Source organism: Monodelphis domestica, chromosome 3 (genome assembly GCF_027887165.1).
Source record: "Monodelphis domestica isolate mMonDom1 chromosome 3, mMonDom1.pri, whole genome shotgun sequence".
NCBI classification, from domain to species: domain Eukaryota; kingdom Metazoa; phylum Chordata; class Mammalia; order Didelphimorphia; family Didelphidae; genus Monodelphis; species Monodelphis domestica.
In genome coordinates this window covers 272,895,415-272,914,451 of record NC_077229.1, presented here as the reverse complement: position 1 = coordinate 272,914,451, position 19,037 = coordinate 272,895,415, and the positions used below count along the sequence as shown (strand labels likewise).

The 19,037-nt window shown below is 34.4% G+C and overlaps 1 protein-coding gene, 1 long non-coding RNA gene and 2 other non-coding genes across 7 annotated transcripts in view; 3 read left to right on the top strand and 1 right to left on the bottom strand.

Moving 5' to 3' along the window:
- Positions 1-19,037, bottom strand: part of MIB1 (MIB E3 ubiquitin protein ligase 1) — a 169,010-nt gene that overhangs the window by 46,679 nt on the left and 103,294 nt on the right. The window contains exon 13 of the mRNA XM_001363175.4: positions 525-657. Coding sequence (XP_001363212.1) covers positions 525-657 — 133 coding nt within the window. The remainder of the gene's footprint in view (positions 1-524; positions 658-19,037) is intronic.
- Positions 10,532-16,692, top strand: LOC103098995 (uncharacterized). Of its 4 annotated transcripts, none has more exons than XR_008917689.1 (4): positions 10,532-10,850; positions 11,096-11,175; positions 11,371-12,856; positions 13,095-16,692. It is a non-coding gene; the product is annotated as an uncharacterized LOC103098995 (long non-coding RNA). The 4 variants fall into 4 exon arrangements; XR_008917688.1 differs by having other exon boundaries at positions 10,555-10,850; positions 11,371-11,492; positions 12,616-16,692; XR_001628866.2 differs by having other exon boundaries at positions 10,563-10,850; positions 11,371-11,492; positions 12,643-16,692.
- MIR1-1 (microRNA mir-1-1) lies at positions 13,012-13,097 on the top strand. The gene has a single exon (NR_032145.1). It is a non-coding gene; the product is annotated as a microRNA mir-1-1 (primary transcript).
- Positions 16,678-16,764, top strand: MIR133A-1 (microRNA mir-133a-1). Its single transcript, NR_032172.1, has one exon. It is a non-coding gene; the product is annotated as a microRNA mir-133a-1 (primary transcript).

Sequence of the window (19,037 nt, the reverse complement as noted above, 5' to 3'; positions counted from 1 at the left end):
GGGCCTGAGACCACAGGAGTCTCCATACTATGATGACTTAATGATCAGATGAGGTTCCAAATGGAGATGAGGAGGTCAAGTCCAGAGAAGTCTATTTTTAGACTGGGTTAGGGCAGAGTCAACTTTGTCTAATAAATGTTCAGAGACTCCTGAGTGCCCTACAGCATTCCAATACTGAACTTAAACTAAAACAGAATTAGCAATAGAGCCAGGGCTACAATAAGCACCTACTCATCAGGGCTGATGTGAAGATAAAATGAGATAATATTTATAAAGTGCTTTGCAAAACTTAAACTGCATGAGGGCTATTATTATTATTGACTGATTTATTTGCTTACAATTTATAAAATAAAAAGAGCTAACAGAATTTGATGATGAATATTTATAACAATAATAGAATGTTTGAAGTCTATCTCACTGGACTAGGATCAAAGGTGAATATGAACCCTGGTCTGGCTGGCTTTAGGCCCAGTACTCTCTCCACTGCACAACCAAGTTGTAAATACTTATATTGTATACTTTACCTGATGCACCAAGAGTTCAGCCACTTCTACATGATTATTAAGTGCAGCTAGATGCAAGGCAGTATAGCCATCATCTTTCTTCTCATCCACAATCCATGGTCTTGGCAGTTTGGATAGTAACACACGCATTGCACTAGAAGTCAAATTTGATAAGACTTGTTTTTTAAATGCTTTGCTTTAGAAAAGCTTATTCTCTATCACACATATCAAGTCACAACAGCACCTTTATAGTAGCAAAAAGTTGGAAATATATCAAGTACCCATTGTTTAGAGAATTACTAAACAAATGCAATACATAAATGCAACAAAATATAACTATGCCATAGAAAGAATATAAGGATCCAGAGAAACATTAGAAGACTAAAGAACTGTGTAATTTTAATTATTGATACTGGCTAGAAGAGATGAACATACCATCAACACTCCCTTCTAAGGTGAGAACTACCTAAGTGACTGAGCAAATAGTAATCTCTTTGAGCCTCACATTTTCATCGGTAAATGGGAACATTACTATTTGCCCTGGCAAATTCTAAGGTAAATGAGAGTCAAACAGGGATGGAAATTCAAACATCCTAGCTCTTAATTTTCTTTTTCTTTTTTTCCTCTTAACTTTCTAATAGGAGACAGTGTGGTACAATGGGTTAAGAGTCGGCCTCAGAACAAAGAAGATTTGGGGTTCAAGTTCTACCTTTGACACATAATGAATATGATCCTAGATAAGCTGCTTAACCTCAATGTGCTTTAGTCAACTGTAAAACCACATAATGCAAAGAATGGGTTGGTCTATGTCATTACATTAAAGGGTTTTCACATCCAGGAATTCTGTATGCCAATAAAATAAAATCAAAGGGTCAGTCTCTATCCCTATAGTTCATCTAATATGAATTCACATGAATCTTAATCATATACTACTAAATTCAAGTCCCACATACTATTTTATCCCAAATAATGTGAAAGAACATCACTGTTTTAACTACCCAAAAATAAAAGTAGGAGATATCATGGAAGACTTCTCAGAGTGGTTCAGACTTTCACTGCTACTAAGCTGCCATCTTGGCTCCACTTTTGGTCATATCTATTTAAAAATTCATACATTTTTATGGGGATGGGCTGGGAGGGGCTTTTCTTGATCTACATCTTTAGCGTATTTCTCCAAGACACTACAACATTTCTCCATTTTATATTTCTTGCATTTAGAAACAAATAAATATTTATATATTTATCTTTACTAGATGTTCAAAAATCAGTCAGCATTATTTTTCAAAAGCTTTATTAGTGATTAAGTTTTTCTACATGAGTCTTTTATTATTTCCCACATTTTCCTGTGTCCTCTTAAATCTCTATGCTGTCAAATGATGATTTCATCCATTCCCAAAGAGTTACTATACTTGCAGATAACTTTCTACATAACTATCCCTCATCTCCCTCCTGAATACCAATCCAACATCTCTAGCTGCTTGCTGGACATTTCAATCTAGATGGCCTTGAGTCAAGGAGCATTTACTAAGCACCAACTATATTGTAATAGACACTATGCTAAGCACAGGGATCACAAAGATAGGAAAAAGCAAGTACTAGATCTCAAGAACATATAAAGGATAAAAAGAGATGATGAGAGGAAGACAATAGCATTAAGAAAGATCAAGAAAGGCTTCCAAAAGAAGGCAGAATTTTTAGTCAGAACTTGAAGCCAATTAAGCAATCAGTAAACATTTATTAAACACCTATGATATGCCAAGCACTGTGCTAAGCACAGAGGCAACAAAAGGAGATAAAAGATAGTACCTCAAAGAGCTTACAACCAATCTTAATGAAGGAGACAAACAAAAACATGCAAACAAATATATGGGAAGTAAACTATATACAGGATAAATGGAGAGAAAGTAGTGGAATGAAAGGCTAGGGAAAGTTTCCTTTCTGTATAAATTGGGATTTTAGATGGTTCTTAAAGGAAGTTGGGGAGGTGAGTAGTGGGAACAGAAGAAGACCATTTCAGGCATGGAAGACAGACAGAGTAAATGCCTAGAGTTGAAAAAATGGAGTATCTTGTTCATGAAAGATCCAAGCATCCAGTGTCATTTGATCAAGGTGTATGTGTCGAAGAATAATTGATAAGAAGACTGGAAAGGTAGGAATGGGCCTATATTATGAGGGGCTTTGAATGAGAGTATTTTGTATTTGCTCCTGGGGGGCAACAGGAAGTCTCTGGGATTTACTGAGTAGGGGGAGTGGCATGATCAGACCTACATTTTAGGAAAATCACTTTAGTGGCTGAGGGGATAATGCATAAAAGAATGGGGAGAGACTTTGGAAAGGTAGACCTAACAGTGTGAGGTGATAAAAGGTAAGCACTAGAGTGGTGGCAGTGTCAGAAGAGGAATGGGGATGTATTTGAGAGATATTGCAAATGAGAGATCAGTAGGCCTTGGCCACAGTTTGGATATGGTGGGGTGGAGGTGAGAGATAGTGAAGAATCCAGAATAACTCCTAGCTTATGAGCCTAAGGAATTGGAGAGAATGGTGTTGCCCACTAATGGTAACAGGGAGAATGGTAGGGAGGATTTAGGAGAAAAAATACTGTTTTGATCAAGTAAGGCAAGAGACAAAGACAAGAAAGGAAAGAATTCTTGGTATAGGAGACAGTACGGAAGGTCAGTTGATGAAATCTTATGAAAAGAAGAGGAAGAAGGCCAGTGTCACTGAATCCCAGAGTAAATGAAGGGGAATAAATTATAATAAAACTGGAAAGGTAGAAAGGGATCAGGTTATGAAGGGCTTTATAAGTCACACAAATGGGGCAGTCAGATAACACAGTGGATAAAGTGCCAGGCCAGGAGGTTCTGGGTACAAATCTGACCTCAGATACTTCCCAGGTATGTGACCCTGGGCAAGTCGCTTAACCTCAATTGCTCAGCCCTTACCATTCTTATGCCTTGGAATCTAAGATACCAGGTAAGAGTGTTTCAAAAAAGAAAAAACGGGGAGGGAGAGCCAGACAAAAAGAGGATTTTATAATTGATTCCAGAGGTAGTAACACAAGTTCTACGTCTAAGAGTCATATTTACTTCTTCATTCTCCCTCACCACCACTCCCATATCCATCTAGCTGACAAGTAAATTGATTTAACCTCTACAATCTATCACTGCCATCTACTTTTCTTCATTCACACAGCTATACTCTCTCATTCAAGCCCTCATGACTTTTTAATTGGAGTATTGCAACAATCTCCTAATTAGGCACTGTCTCAAATTTCTTCCTTCTCCAATCCATCCTCTCTCCATACAGTTACCAAAGTGATATTCCTAAAGCAATGATCTAACCATGTCTTTCTCCTACTCATAATTTCCAATGGTTTAATAATGCCTATAGGATAAAAGACACACTCCTTTTTTCACATTTAAAGCACTTTATAATCTGACATCAGCTTACTTTCTCCTAGTTTGCCTCCTCCTTGACCATTCATATTCTGTCTTTTGCTGTAACATCATTCATATCACCCCCCCTCCCAACTAAACATTCTCCAAGGTTGTTAATCTAGTGGAGGAGACAGTTGTGTGTGTACGCACACACACATATACATATGTATATGGTTAATAAATACAAATATATACAAAGTATTTTGAGTAAGAGAGCATTAACATTTGGAGAGATCAGAGAAGGTTTCATGCAAAAAAAATGATGCTTAACTTGTGTCTTAAAGGATGATATGGACTATGAGATAGAATACATTCCCCACATGAAGAATGGTCAGTGCAAAGGCACTTCACATCAAGAGTGAGGTTTTTTTTTTTTCTAAGTGTTATTTAATTAGTCAATTTAGAACATTTTCCTTTGGTTACAAGAATCATATTCTTTTCCTCCCCACCCCCCACTCCATCCCGTAGCCAATGCACAATTCTACTGGGTATTACATGTGTTTTTGATCAAAACCTATTTCTATGTTGTTGATGTTTGCACTAGAGTGATCATTTAGTCTATATGCCCAATCATATCCCCATTGACCCATGTAATCAAGCAGATGTTTTTCTTTGGTGTTTCTACTCCCAGAATTTTTCCTCTGAATGTGGATAGTGTTCTTTCTCGTAAATCCCTCCGAGTTGTTCTGGATCGCTGCAGTGCCACTAATGGAGAAGTCCATTACATTCAATTGTACCACAGTGTATCAGTCTCTGTGTACAATGTTCTCCAGGTTCTGCTCCTCACCAAGAGTGAATTTAGAAGAAGGAAAAATAAAACCTTAGGAGATTGAGAAAGAATAGTCCGAGAAAGGCTGGAACAGTAGTGTCAAAAAAATATAGGAAAGAGCATATCCAAGAGGAGAGTGGTCAACATTATTACTGCAGCAGACAGGATTGAGAAGGATAAGGCCTGAGAAAAGTCCATCAGATTTGACAATAAATTACTGGTTAACTTTGGAGAGAGTAGATTCAATTGAAGGATGAGGTCAGATGCCAGGGTACAAAAGGTTGAAGATGGATTTTTCTAGTTTTCTGGAAAAGGGGGAAAGAGACCTTGGACAATAGTTTGAGAGGATTTACTAGTGAAGACTTATTAAGGATAAGAGAGACTTGGCATGTTTGAAGGTTGCTGATGGGGAGAGGTTGAAGATGCAAGGCAAGGATTGAAGATGTAATCTGCTGAAGAAGGGGAAAATGGAATTAATGTACAAGTTGAGAGTGGCCTTGGAAAGGAAAAAGGCCACCTCTGGATTTAAATTCTAAGCAAGGGGGGTTATATTTTATCTTGTAGACAAAAGAGAAACTCTGAAGGTTTTTGAGCAGGGAAGCAAGTAGCAAGGCCAGATAGAAGGGGGAGAAAATTATGATGCATAGAGATAAATTAGTAGATTATTACAATAATCCAGGTAAAAGGTGATAAGGGGCTAAAACTAGGGTAGGACTAATTAAAGGAAAGGCTTTCAGAAAGACTCAAAGATCAATGTTATGATTAACCATGAATACCAAAAACAGATGATGAAGAATGTTACCTACTTTCTGAAAGAGAGATGATGGACCAATATTCAGAATGAAGTATACAATCTGGATATGGCTAATAAAAGAATTTGTTTTGATTAAGTACACTTACTTGTAAAAAGTTTAGATTTCTTGAGGAGGATGGTCAAAGTAGAAGGGGAAAATGAAAATGCATAACTGAAAAAAGTAACCTTTAAAAAACTAAGAATTAAAAAAGAAAGTAGAGGCAGGGGAAAAGACAATTTTTTAAGTTCAGCATTTAAAGAGACTAAATATATAGTATCATAGCATGAGGGTATCAAGGTCAAGGGAAGAGTTTTTTTTAGGATGAGGGAAATCTGAGTATGTTTGTGGGCAGCAGGAAAGAAGCCAGTAGTGAAGGAGAAATTAAGACAGGTGGGGGGAGGGGGGGGAGGATGTTCAATGACGATTCAGGATGTACAATACATTCAATAAAGATATTCAATTTGTTTTTTTTTCCTTGAATGCTATGACTCTGAATTACATACATATAGAATAAAAAAAAGTAGTTGTTTTTTTAAAGCAAAACTAGACTGTCAGAAAAGCAAATTTAGAAAAATTTCAAGGGAGAAAATTTTTGATAGGGAACACAGTGATATTCTGGATTCATGGTATAGTGATATTGGTTCTAATAATGATACTAACTCAATTTATATACCATTTTATCACTTATGAAGTGGTTACCTCATAGCATTTTTAAAGCAGGTAATGAAAGCATTAATATCTCTTTCTTTGTGGACAAGGAAATGACGGTTAATTATCTTGCCATGAATCATATAGCTAGTCCCAAATTATTTCTTCTTCCATTCTAATTATGTACCCCAAAGAAGCTTTAATCATGACAATCACTAACAATTTGATCTATGTCTCTGCTACATAAGATCATTTTGAAATTAGCAGATCAATGTCAATTCCCTTCTTCTGTTTATTCACCATTTAAATACCTATGTAAATGGCTAATGTGGAAATATATTTTGCATGATTTCTTACATATAATGGGTATCATGTTTCTTGTCTTCTCAATGGGCAGGAAGGAGGTATTGAGAGGGAAAGAATTCAGAACCAAAATTAATAAATAAATAAAAGCCCAAAGTATTCTGATAATGGGGGAAAAAATATCTATGTATAAGGTACTCTCTAAGGTAGTAAAATAGGTATAGGTAGGTCCCCCATCCAAAGAAAAAGTCTGCTGACAAGGAGCTTACATTTCACCAATAGGATTGTAACATGTTAACAGTTAAGTAAATATAAAGTATATTCAAACTACCTTGGATTTCAATTTCTGCATAAAGGAAAGAGTAAAACACACTTGAAGAATTGTGTTTTGAGACCAAAGAGCTGGGTTGAAACCCTCTTTCTGTTATGTGTGAGACCATGGATAAGCAACTACCTTTCTGAGTCACAACCCCTCCATAAAAGGGGGAAGATGGGTCCTGGACTAAAAAGACCTCAAATACCTCTTTCAACTTTAAATCTATGACTCTATTTGAGGTGTTTACATTCTCCCTCAAAGGAGATATGGTAAATCTCTTACTAATTCAGACAAATACTACTAGAAAATAATAAAAAGCCTGAAATATAATTTTAGCAACTTTTTATTACTTAGAAAATTCATAAAGTAGATTAAATTTGTTTTGGGCAATCTCCCTCTTGGGGAAGTTTAACTATGCACTCAAATACTGAATTTTGAACAAAGAAAAAATATTTCAGAGATAATATTGGAGAGGAAAGTAATGATACCCTTTGAATCACCAAAAGAAATAACAATCCCTGTTTAAGTATAGCAACTAACCTGTGGATAAAGTCCCAGATTTGAAGTCAAGAAGACTAATCTTCCTAAATTCAAATCTAGCCTCAGACACTCATCTGTGACTCTGGTCAAGTCACCTAACCTTGTTTGCCTCCGTTTCCTCATCTGTAAAATGAGCTAAAGAAGGAAATGGGAAACCACTCCAGTATTTCTGTCAAGAAAATCTCTTCATGAAGAATCATATATGGCTAAAATGACTAAATAACAATGAATAAATATCTACTAATTATATCCCAATATCTAAGCTACTTTATAAGATTAATTTGTTTACTTAATTCTATTTTGTTGCTATCTATAAAGAAAAATGCTAGCTATTTTCAGTTACACTATCATGAATTCCTAAATTGGCAAATTCAAATTAATTTCATATTATACAAGCCACAAAAAACAGAGAAATTCAAAGCAAATAAGATCTAAAAAGAGCCATAAAAGTAAGAAAGCTCACTGAAGGAGGACAGAGATCAGAGTTCTTGGTTCTGGTACTAAGCAATGTAGACAAATCATCTAAGCTCTCTCAACCTATTTCCCCATCTGAAAAGTGAGGCTGCCATCTTATGTCATACCTTTTTCATAGGCAAGTCATATCAAATGAGAATATATGCAATGAGAATGTGTTCTGTAAATTGTAAGGTACTATGTAAATGTAAATTATTAGGTAAAAAGTACTCTTACACCTGAAATATCCTTCCTTCAAATTTCTGCCTATCATTCTTTCACATCCAAATGAAAAATTACCTTCTCAGGTCCAAAGCCAAAGGTTCTTTCTCTTTACATTCTGCAAAATGAACTTTTCTATTCTGTACTTATAATGTATTTATAATATATTTCTTCTCCTGTTAGAAACTTTTATCTTTGAACTCCCCACATCAGGCTAATTACATAGTAGGTCTTCAAGAAATGCTTGAACAAAGACATGTTCTCACCAGAGACAAATGAAATTAGCTCTCAGTTGAAGAGAGCAAGGCAAGTGAACAAGTTACCTCTCTCCAACTTTATCTGGGCTGAAAATCTCTAGCCCCATATTAACTATTTACTAGGTATGGGGATTTTTGTCCTAAAAAGAAATTGCAAAATGGCAACAACAACAGTATGCTGGCTTGCCAGAGAATTAGCATAATCTTTCACCGTGAAAATCTCAAATCCCTGTCATCAGAATCTAATGACAGTAGAGCATAGAACTGCCACAACTACTCCCTATAATCCACTCTAAATGATCCAACTTTTTTCTATTACGGAACCCATTTTCCCATTTTAAAGTGAATGTGATCCTTTTCAATTCCATGAAAGAAAGCAGTGTTCATATAGCTTCATACATATAACACCGCTGAAGTCCTCCCATTCTGCTACCTCTATAAAACAGGTAAAGATGGAACTACCCAACAAGATTTTCACTCCCTGATGGGAACTTATCCGACTGACCCCAACCCCACCCCAGAAAACTATCCATCTTAGATGGCCAAGTAATGCTGCCACTGCTGCCACTACCACTACCACCACCACCACCACCACCACCACCACCACCACCACCACCACCACCACCACCACCTCCACTAGTGTAGGCACAAAGGAAGTAATTACCTAATACTAAATAGTCATGGCTACTTTTTTATTCTCTTTCTAATCCATCAACAATTCTCATTAAGTACCTATCAACTACAGATCATTGCATTAGGCACCATGGCAGGGATATCATATAAGTAGCAAAGACTGATTTTATAAAAGATCCACAAACAAGGCATTTTAACAGGCTGGAAATTCTGAGTCCTCTAAACCCTGAAAATTTCATTTAGATGTAGTATATATTGTTGGCTAAATTTCTGATATAGATAAATAACCAGATAGCAAAAGCTATAAGAAGATATATTATGGAAACCCTCAAACTATCCTATATGAGTTTTCAAACATATAAAGTGAATTCTAGTCCTGGCTCTGTCTGACCTTGAGCAAATCATTTAACCTCTGGGTTCCTCTGTAAAATGAGGGGATTGAACCAGATGACCTCTAATATCCATTGTAAACCTCCAGAAAAGTGTATGAGTTCTATTTCCTCAAATCACTGTTTTTAAATAACTACCCCAAATTGCTAATAATACTGAGGGACTAAACCTGCAAAGGCAGAGTTTCAAGAGCAAATATGTTCTTTCCAAAATGAGTCTAGAAAAGTGAATGTGATTTTTGTCTGAGTTTTGCTTTTGAATTATACCTAAGAAAATCTAATACAAGAAAAATATAGTTGGTTTCCCAGACTTATAGTTGTTTTCTTTTTAAATCTGGCCCTGAAGTGATTTGTCCCACAGGCTTATTCAATTTAATATTAGTATTATGCCTTCTCCTAGTTAAATGTATATACATATGTGTTTAAAATTATATATTTTTTTTAATTCTATATATGCTGCCAACATTTAGTATATAAGTTCACAAGAGCTATTTGTTCCATGCCATAAAGTTTTGGGTTAATGGTTACTGTGATCTCTTTGTGGAGGAAAGCAATAATGTTAATTTAAAAATTTTTTAAACTTAAAATACTGAAAATATTCATGAAAATATTTCAAACTCTTTCTGAAGGAAACAATTTATATTTAAACATAACAATGTATTTAATTTATTTTAGTATATATAGCCTGCAGATTCTTAGATACTTCATTTCAGTATACTTTACTGGACTATTCCATGAAACACATTACCTGTTCCCCCCAAAAAAAACTGAATAAAAACTACTTATGAATTAAAATTATTTATATTATAACTATAGCCTCCAAAGATTTAAATGACTTCCTTCCCTCCTCCACTATGCAAATTATTTGACCATCTTATCTACCATCTATTCAAATACAGTAGAATTAAACCATATTTATTAAATGAAAAATATATTCAAGAACAGTTAACTACAACTGCTCAGGCCTATAATTTTATAGTACATTACTTAGCTTTTAATCACTACCAAAACAAGTCAGAATGTAAAATATGTTGTGACAATAAAGGAGTATTTCTTGTTCCACATGTTTCTAAAGACTGTCTTGCTACTCTAAGCAAGGTAATGTGGTGTTTTTTTTCCCTTTGCCTTTTTGCTCTGCAGTGCTTCTAAGTATAGTGACAGCAGCATCAGGGTTTACTAGTAACAGCGCAAGCTCAGTGAAAATCTGGGAAATATAAGTGGAAACATGAGAGACCGCTTTATTTGGCAGTGCTAAAAAAATAGCAGGACAAATGGCAAAGCAGCGTGTTGGGACTGCAGGATGAACAATCAATAGGCAGAGAGCAAGATAGAGGCTTCCTCAGCTTCTGGATCGACAATCGACAGCTGAGAGACTATTTTTTGCTATGGTTGACTAAATATGGTCAGGGAAGAGAGAGGCATAAGAGAGCCCGTTTGTCTGGGAGTGCATGTTTTAAATGCTTAGCTGCCTATAAAGCTGTAACAGTTTAGCTCAACCCATCTGAGTGGGAAATATGGTTAGCCTCTGTAGTGTCCATGTGGAAGTCCTGACCTCGCTTGCAGACTTGACCTCTGGAGATGAAAAGGTAGCCTCAATACAGATTTGCCTACACTTTAATCTTGGAAACTAAAAACAAAACAAAAGCAAAACCTCAATCAAGAAAAGATGCAGTATACTTTTTAAGAAGCCAGAAGAATCTAATATATTATGGTGGGATTAGGATAATAGGGGGGTGATTTGCTGTTGCTTTGGGGGGAGAAAGGTATGCTTTTTTGCCTTTTAAAAATTATAAAGTAATTTCCTCTGCAACTTTTTTTCCCTCTTCCGGAGCTCTTCATCTGAGAAAATGAGCTAGGTTCATCTTCCTTGGACATGCTAGCATCCTTAACTTTCGGTCCAGCAAGCACAAGGTACTCATTTCTATGCAATATTAATAATTTGACATTCCAAGAAAGCTAGCCAATGATGATTAAATTTTACTGTAGAGACTAGTTTTGGGGGGCATGGGAGAGGGGTGGGAGAGGTTAAGTTATATCTATTTAAGAAGGTGAGGTTGTGTATTCACCGACACTTCCCCCTTACCTCCCCCCTCCCGTGTAATGAAGAGCTGAATCAGCGAATAGAGTGAACGAACACTCAGGATGAGATGGCTGCTGCTGATGAGTCTGTCTCTCTAGGTCATTACCTCTCTTCCAACTGCAAATGCTGCATGATACTAAGCTTACAGGTAACAGAGCACCACAAGGCCTATGTTATTCTGTACTTTAAGGATTCCTATGACTTTCTGCATGCTTACCTATGATTTACTAGATGGTTGTTTTCATTGATTAATTACTATCTATCTGGGCACAGTTTAATTTTAGAGTTCAAGTAGAAAGCCTGAATAGTGTAAAAAAGAGTCTTTGAAAAAGCAGTCTGAAATATCATGCCAGACAACTTATTTGAAAGATGTTATCTCCTAAGTGTACAGGTCCTTTCTGCCATTTATTAATTCCTAAAATGAAAGATTTATTCTTAGTAATAGCTGTCTAGTGAATCATTTTGTCACTCCAGTAAATTATATCCTATTTCCAGAGATGGGATATCTAAAAAAGTATCAATTGAATATTTCAAGATTTAAGCCACTAAGAAATATTATCATGAGATTTTTTTAAAATGCTTAACTGAATAAAGACAACCCAGTTTAAATTCAGAATGTGCATGCTGTAATTTTAATACTGCATTGCTGTTTCTCTTTGTAGTATTAGGCTCTCTATAGCTACATTCTGATTTGCTCTCTATCAGCTGCACTAGCTTTTTGTCACAAACTGCAGGAAATCCAATTTCTCTGGTCTTCCTTTAACTAAGAAATTTTCAGTGTTACTTTATTTGCAACTTAGACTTCAATGTTGGGAGAATTAAGTTCCTTCTTAATATAACTCATTTTCAACACACAAGCTAAGAAACTGAGCTGTTCTATGCTGAATCCTTTCAGTTCTTTTTTAGTTTATTATTCAATTGATCTAGCATGTTCATCAAAGAAGTCCAAAAAAAGGGAAACTTCTAATTGATTGGCAGCTTGATAAATATTTTTTTAAAATGGTATGAAACTGAATAAAGTAGTGACTAATGTCAACAAAAACATTGAAGAATCACTCAAATAAGCATTAGCTCCTAGTTTTGACTTAGGTTCTACTAGTTTACACAAAAATAACTGTTTCTTTTCTCTTGAAAACTTTCCATTAATGCACTTTGGACAGATTTTATGACTTACAAATAATAAAATCTACATTAGAAAAAAAAGTGTTAATTGGATAAAGAGGGACATTTTTGACTAAGATGTAGTTTATGCAAAACTTATTTTCCACTAGACTTGAGTAATTACTACCTGCTTTTAGAATTCAGAAGCACATTACAAGTCATCAAAGAATTCTGCTGAGAAGACCAAGATGAAATCTTTGCAATTACAGAAATATATCTGGGAAAATTGCTTCAGGTCAATAAATCATACAAATTTGGCCAAACCAGGATGAAGAGCAACAGATATGCCTGGAAATGACTATGCCCATCAAGAACAATGAAGAATAGTAAGCCTTAATGCCAAATCTTCAGGTAAATGACACTATAAAATTCAATCTTTATGAAAAAGTATTCTGTGCAAGTAATCACACCATTTTTCTGGTAAATAATGAACAAATTAAATGTTACTGTAATGATATAGGAATAGGGAAAATGATACATTTCAGGTTTATCTGACAACCACCTAGACCTACTCAGAGTACATACTTCTTTATGTACCCATATGAACATACAATGCTATGGAATGTAAAGAAGTATGTATTTTTGGTAGGTGATAAACCACCAAGGGGCAAGGAAGTAGACTGCGACGGAAAGGAGCAACATTTCTTATGGAATGACCTTCACGTAGCCAATTAACCTGGCATGAAAGAGGACAATTTTTTCAGTACTGCTACAATAAAATGTGAAACAAAATATTGTGTTCCAAAGACACTGATTGTTTTTATGTAGAGGAAGAAAGATGTCTGTTGAGAAAAAGGTAAAGAAAACTATGAGTATTTTTGGTTCATTTTCAAACATCTTTCTCATTTTAAATCCTTTTTAAAAAGAAGATTCAGAATAATTCAAGTGACTATAATGTGAGACCAAAAAAGCATCTTAGCAAAACAAAAAAAGGGGGTGGGGACAAAGGGCTTAATTTTCAAATCTGGTACCTACCAATAATGTTTTTAGTCAATCCTTATAATTTAAGGTATGTCACATTAATAAGACTTTTTGATTTGTCAAACTACTGGCATACCAAGAAATAGTTTATTCATTCAAAAATGTTAGCAAAATATTCAAAATAAAAATAGCTGTTGAAATACAATTATTATTCATGAAAAGGCTTTTTTTAAAGTAGTCTTAACAATCAATCATAGCTAAAACTTTAATTCTAAAAGATGTGTTTAACCACAATCTCCCCAACTCCACCCCTACAATAAAAAGTATCTTTGGTCTAGTTACCTTTTAAGTTTGCTAGATCATTAACCAAATCCACACTTTAAAGTTTTCATTGTGTTTAAATGAAATAAACTGAAGTGTCAGATTTAAAAGGATAGAAAACAACAGTGCAACAATTTCTAGGACACAGCTGCTAATTAAAAGATTACTACCAATAGAATCTTTAATTTGAAAAAAGGAATGACAGTTTTGGGGGTCATTTTGCTATATATCTTTAATCTCTGTTTTGTCCCACTTAATGATATTGAAGCCAAACTACTTTAACATATAGATACCAAACGATTACCTATTTACAAAGTAGTGCTTTAATTCAATTTAAACCACTATTTGTAGAAATTTGCAAATAGAGGAAATCTGGAAAGAATTGGCATTTAAACCACTATATTCTCATAAAAACAAATAAATAAAATAAGCCATAAAATTAGTGTATGATAAATGCATAGAAGATTTAGAGGGAAGTAGCTTCATTTTGTTTTAGTTGGGTTAGTGTACACTGGATATTCCTTAAATAAAATTACTTAACTGAGGTGTGGGATTTTCTTTGGGTTATACTGACTTTTTAATATTTCATGTTCTTTTTGTGTGTGGGAAGTCAGATACATATGTCTAAAAGTTATCATGGTTAATTTTTTTCCTACCCATTACTGTAATTGGTCAAGCAAGCAATAGTTAAAAAAGAGAACCACAAATACTATGTAACCTGCAGAGAAAATTAAACTGATTTTGTGGTGTTTGAGAGACTATTTATCTTTTCATGTTGACTGAGGATAATCACATATATAGAAGAAATATCTAAACTATGTTTCAAAAATATTTCCAAGAATGATTTTTTCCCCCTCAAAATTTTGTTACTTGATTAATATTGACCTTTAGGAGTTCTGAATAACAATTCCTAGGACTTACTACCTCATTTTGCTTGTGGACTCCAATATTACTACTTTGTTGTTATCCCTTTAAATTTTGTAATGAACAATCTTACAGATAAATTACTCCATAAAGTTCTAAAAATTTGTTTTTTTAATTATTGAAAACACACCAATGTCTTATAATTTCATATTAAGGCCATGTGATACTTTGAAACAAATGATGACCTGTCAATTATATATTGATACTATTGCATGTGAGCTCAAGTTAACATACTTAAGAGTATATTCAGTCATTCTAAAATGTCACATCTATCACTTAGATCAGCTGTTCATTTTTAACTGAGTACACATTAAACTCTGGGCATCTGCTGACACTGTTGTAACTCAAACATTTCAACTGTCTCCCTGACAGGGATAACAGATGCTGACATTATCAAATGCTGTACTATGTGCTTCTTTTTTTCCATGGCCTCTTTTTGCCCTGATATGGCCAGTATATGAAACTGAACTGCCATCCAAAAGCACACTTGAGCAGCTGGATCCGCTAAGTAGTTCCCATATAACTGATAAAAATAGAAGTCCATTTTAAAGTTATCTTCAGTGCTTAAGTCCAAGCAACCTGACACCTGCTATGTTTCTATTAGAATACATGGTGTAAAGAATATATTTACATAAATATCTTTAGCAATATTATACATAACTACCAACAGATGCAGCGTCCACTTGACAAAAATATTCTGAACTGATGCTGACCCCCTTCCTTTGTTCCTTAACTCCCTCTGGTCAGACAAGAGAGAAACAATAAAGAATTCTGCTGAAACTCTATGACTACTCTAACTAATGCCCCTTTTAGCTCTATTTTATCTATTTTATAGTAATACTTCAGAAGACAACCTTAGATATTCTGCCCCTTGTCAAGCCAAACCGATATGAAAGCTATATTTGAAGATTTTTTTTCATTTTCTAAATTGCCATCATTATACTAATGTGAAACTCTTATTTATTCAAATGAATATAGCTTTTACATTTTCTTAAGGTATTATTCCTTTAAAAGAGATTTCTTTTATCAGGGTACTTTTTCCACCAAAATAAATTACAATCCCTCTATGCCAGGGGTCAATCTAGTGACAAGTCTGTCCAAAATTAGTTAGGCTAGTTGTCACATTATAGAATCTAAAACTAGATCTTTATGCAATGTTTTACCAGGGAAGCCTGCCAGAGTATATATTCCACAGACACAGGGACACCTCTACAACAAAATGAGGTGGCAGTGATTTTGGCTTTGCACTTAACCAAAACTTCTTTTTCCTATGAGAAGGTATTAGGTAGCTTATATTCAAAATGAGAGAGAGACAGAGGCAGAGGCAGAGGCAGAGGCAGAGACAGAGACAGAGACAGAGACAGAGACAGAGACACAGAGAGACAGAGAGACAGAGTAACATTACATAAGTGATATCAGGAGAAAATACACTGGCATATCTAGTAGTTCCTTTCATCTGAATGAATCTGAATTTATCTGTGCAGGCAATACTTTTAATGTACGTATGATCTATTTATAAACCAAAGGGCAGAGGTACTTCCTCAAGGCCATTCTCATTCTTCTCCACCCCCTTTCAGCAACTTGCTATTGGTCCTCAATAGTTAAAAGACTAAAAAAAGCAATGGTGATAGAAAAAGTATGACCTGTTGAAATCAAGACTTATCTCCACCTCAAATATACTAACATCAATTTTCTGGTTTCTGGTTTACTGCCTAAAGATTAAAATTAAGTATGATGTGCTATTCTAATTGCATTTACTTAAAATATGAGTGACTTTCTGCATTTATAAATAATATGAAGTTGTTCAGTAGTAGAAACAAAGTAGCAATCCACCCATTTCTGTTCTTCCCCTGAACAAAAGGATTCATTCAAACAGAGAACTCAATTAAACCAAGTACTACTGATTTACCTTGTTCATTTCTAAATCTTCCAGAGGGCTACAAGTTGATAAAGGTTACTAATGCAAAAAGCTAAACCATTTCAAATAAAACATCATTAAAGCTTGACAATGCTTTGCTAAAGCTGGTAAAATGGAACCAAATCACCTATTCAATGGATTTGGTCCCCTTCAACCAGCTGTAGCTATGCATTGATTACTACAAGAAAGCAAAAACTTTCAATAAGGAATACAATCATCAAATACATTTATGTCAACTAATTTTCAACTTATTTAAGTTATTCAGAAGATGGTTAAACATATTACAGATGATAATCTAAATTAACACTTTAATTTTATATTTTATGAAACTGTATTTTAAGGCATAACATTTCTGTTAATATTACTTGTAAAGAATGATTTTATGATAGTCAAACATGTTTATTAAAATTTTTATGAAAAATAAATGTTGCCTGTTAAGTTTCTCTAATAAAGCCTTTAACTTATTTCATGTTTCTTAACATTATTTCCCCAAGATGGTAAATGGTAATAAAATGAAGGCAGGCTAAACTTTTCTATGATAGAGCAACTTGAAAATCTACAGGCACACTAAACCACTATTTCTCATTATACATATACATGGTTGAGTTTGATATAAATTATGTCTAATTTAATCTCAAATTATATTGAAAAAAAGTTGTATTAGATAATGATAGGAACTAGACCTGTGATTTCTTGGTACACAGAACTTTTTGGTGAGATAATTCCCTTTACCAATTCAAGTGGGCACCTCAACAATTTACAGTCTTATAAGATTGCCTAGAGAAGATATTAAATAAAATTTCTGAAACTGAATTTAGCATAATTAGCATTAATCTGGGAATTCTTCCATTATTCACCATAGTTAAAATTCATCTTGCTTAAAATTGGAATATGAGTAGAGGGGAGAGAAAGAGACACTTGTAATATAACATACCTAATTAGGAACTGTAATAAAGTAGAAAAGACACAGGATCAGGAATCATTTAGTCCTGGATTCTATTCCCAGCTCTGCCACATACTATTGCTTTGTGACCTTGGGAAAATTATTCATTCCTTTTAGTCAGTGTTTCTTTAATTGTAGAATAAGGTTAAAATGTTTTATCTCCAAGACCCTCTAAAAAGACTCTATAATTAACTACAAAATGCAAATAATTTACCGGACTTACTACTCCCCAAACTGATAGCTACACATTTCATCCTTATTTCAAATACTGATCTGGTCCTGGGAATAACAACAAATTTCTTTTTCCAAATACAGTTTTGAAAATACTCACTATTTCAAACCCATACTAAGTTCATTAAACATACATTTTACACAGAAAAATGCAGAAAATTGTTCTACCTAAAAAACTCTTCCCCAAACAACTATTTCTGTCTTGAAGCACAACATAATACATCTAATATATCTTTCTTTGGCCAGCCAAAGTACTAAATTATAAGTAACTGGGAGGGAGGGAGGAGGGAAGATCTAGTGAATTTTTATTCAATGACTCCTGCCCAACTGAATCTTATTAGCTCAGCATCCCTTTGCTTTAAAGAACAATGGGATATTAAGTTTGTTCAAAACATCTTTCTGTTCATTCCTGCTACCTTGCTTACCATCATACCACACTGTACAACCTTGTTCAATGCACTGTGTAGTCCTTCCCTTGGTATGAATGTACTTAAGCTCCATGTGTGAGGGAACAGGAAAGGCTAAATTTAACTTTTCGATCATTTACAAATCTTCCCCTTTTCTCTGTCACAAAGATTGTGAGTCTTACTCTAAGCAAGAGGAAATTTCTTCAGAAGGGGATCAATTCTAAATGCTGTCTAGTCCATTCAACTTTGCCATTTCCTTGTCTATAACTCTGGGTAACAACTATTTAATAAATAAAAGCAAGTATTTTAAAGATTAATGAAAGCCAGTGAAAAGTAGGAACAAACCAGATGTTAACATAATCTTCTTTTTAAACCCATCACTCTGAGTGAAAACCGTAGAAGAGGAAGGATATGTAAGTCGATACTGTCCTCAGTTAACAAGGCATTTGCAATTATTAGCTAAAGAAAATAGCCTACCTGAAAGCTATACCTATATTTACGTATTACAGAACTCAAGAATGTGTTGGATTAGGTAAAGATGTAACAAAATCAACATCATCAAGGACTTACAACCTAATAGTATATCTAAATATACAATAAAAACAACTATCAAATAAAAATAGTATATCAGCCCATTTCCATTCTCAGGTATTTTTCTAATACTAGTTTAGCTGCTTCTAGATCATAAAATATACTATACAATATATCCAAGTGATAAGTAAAATCCCTAGTGAGACAGACTAGTCAAGAAAAAAAAAAAGTCTTCATCACAAAGAAAACCCAGTCTTAAGACTCGAGATTCTTACAACCAATTATTAAATAATCTCTATCATTATTAACAATAAAAAAGGCTAAATGAAAACAAAG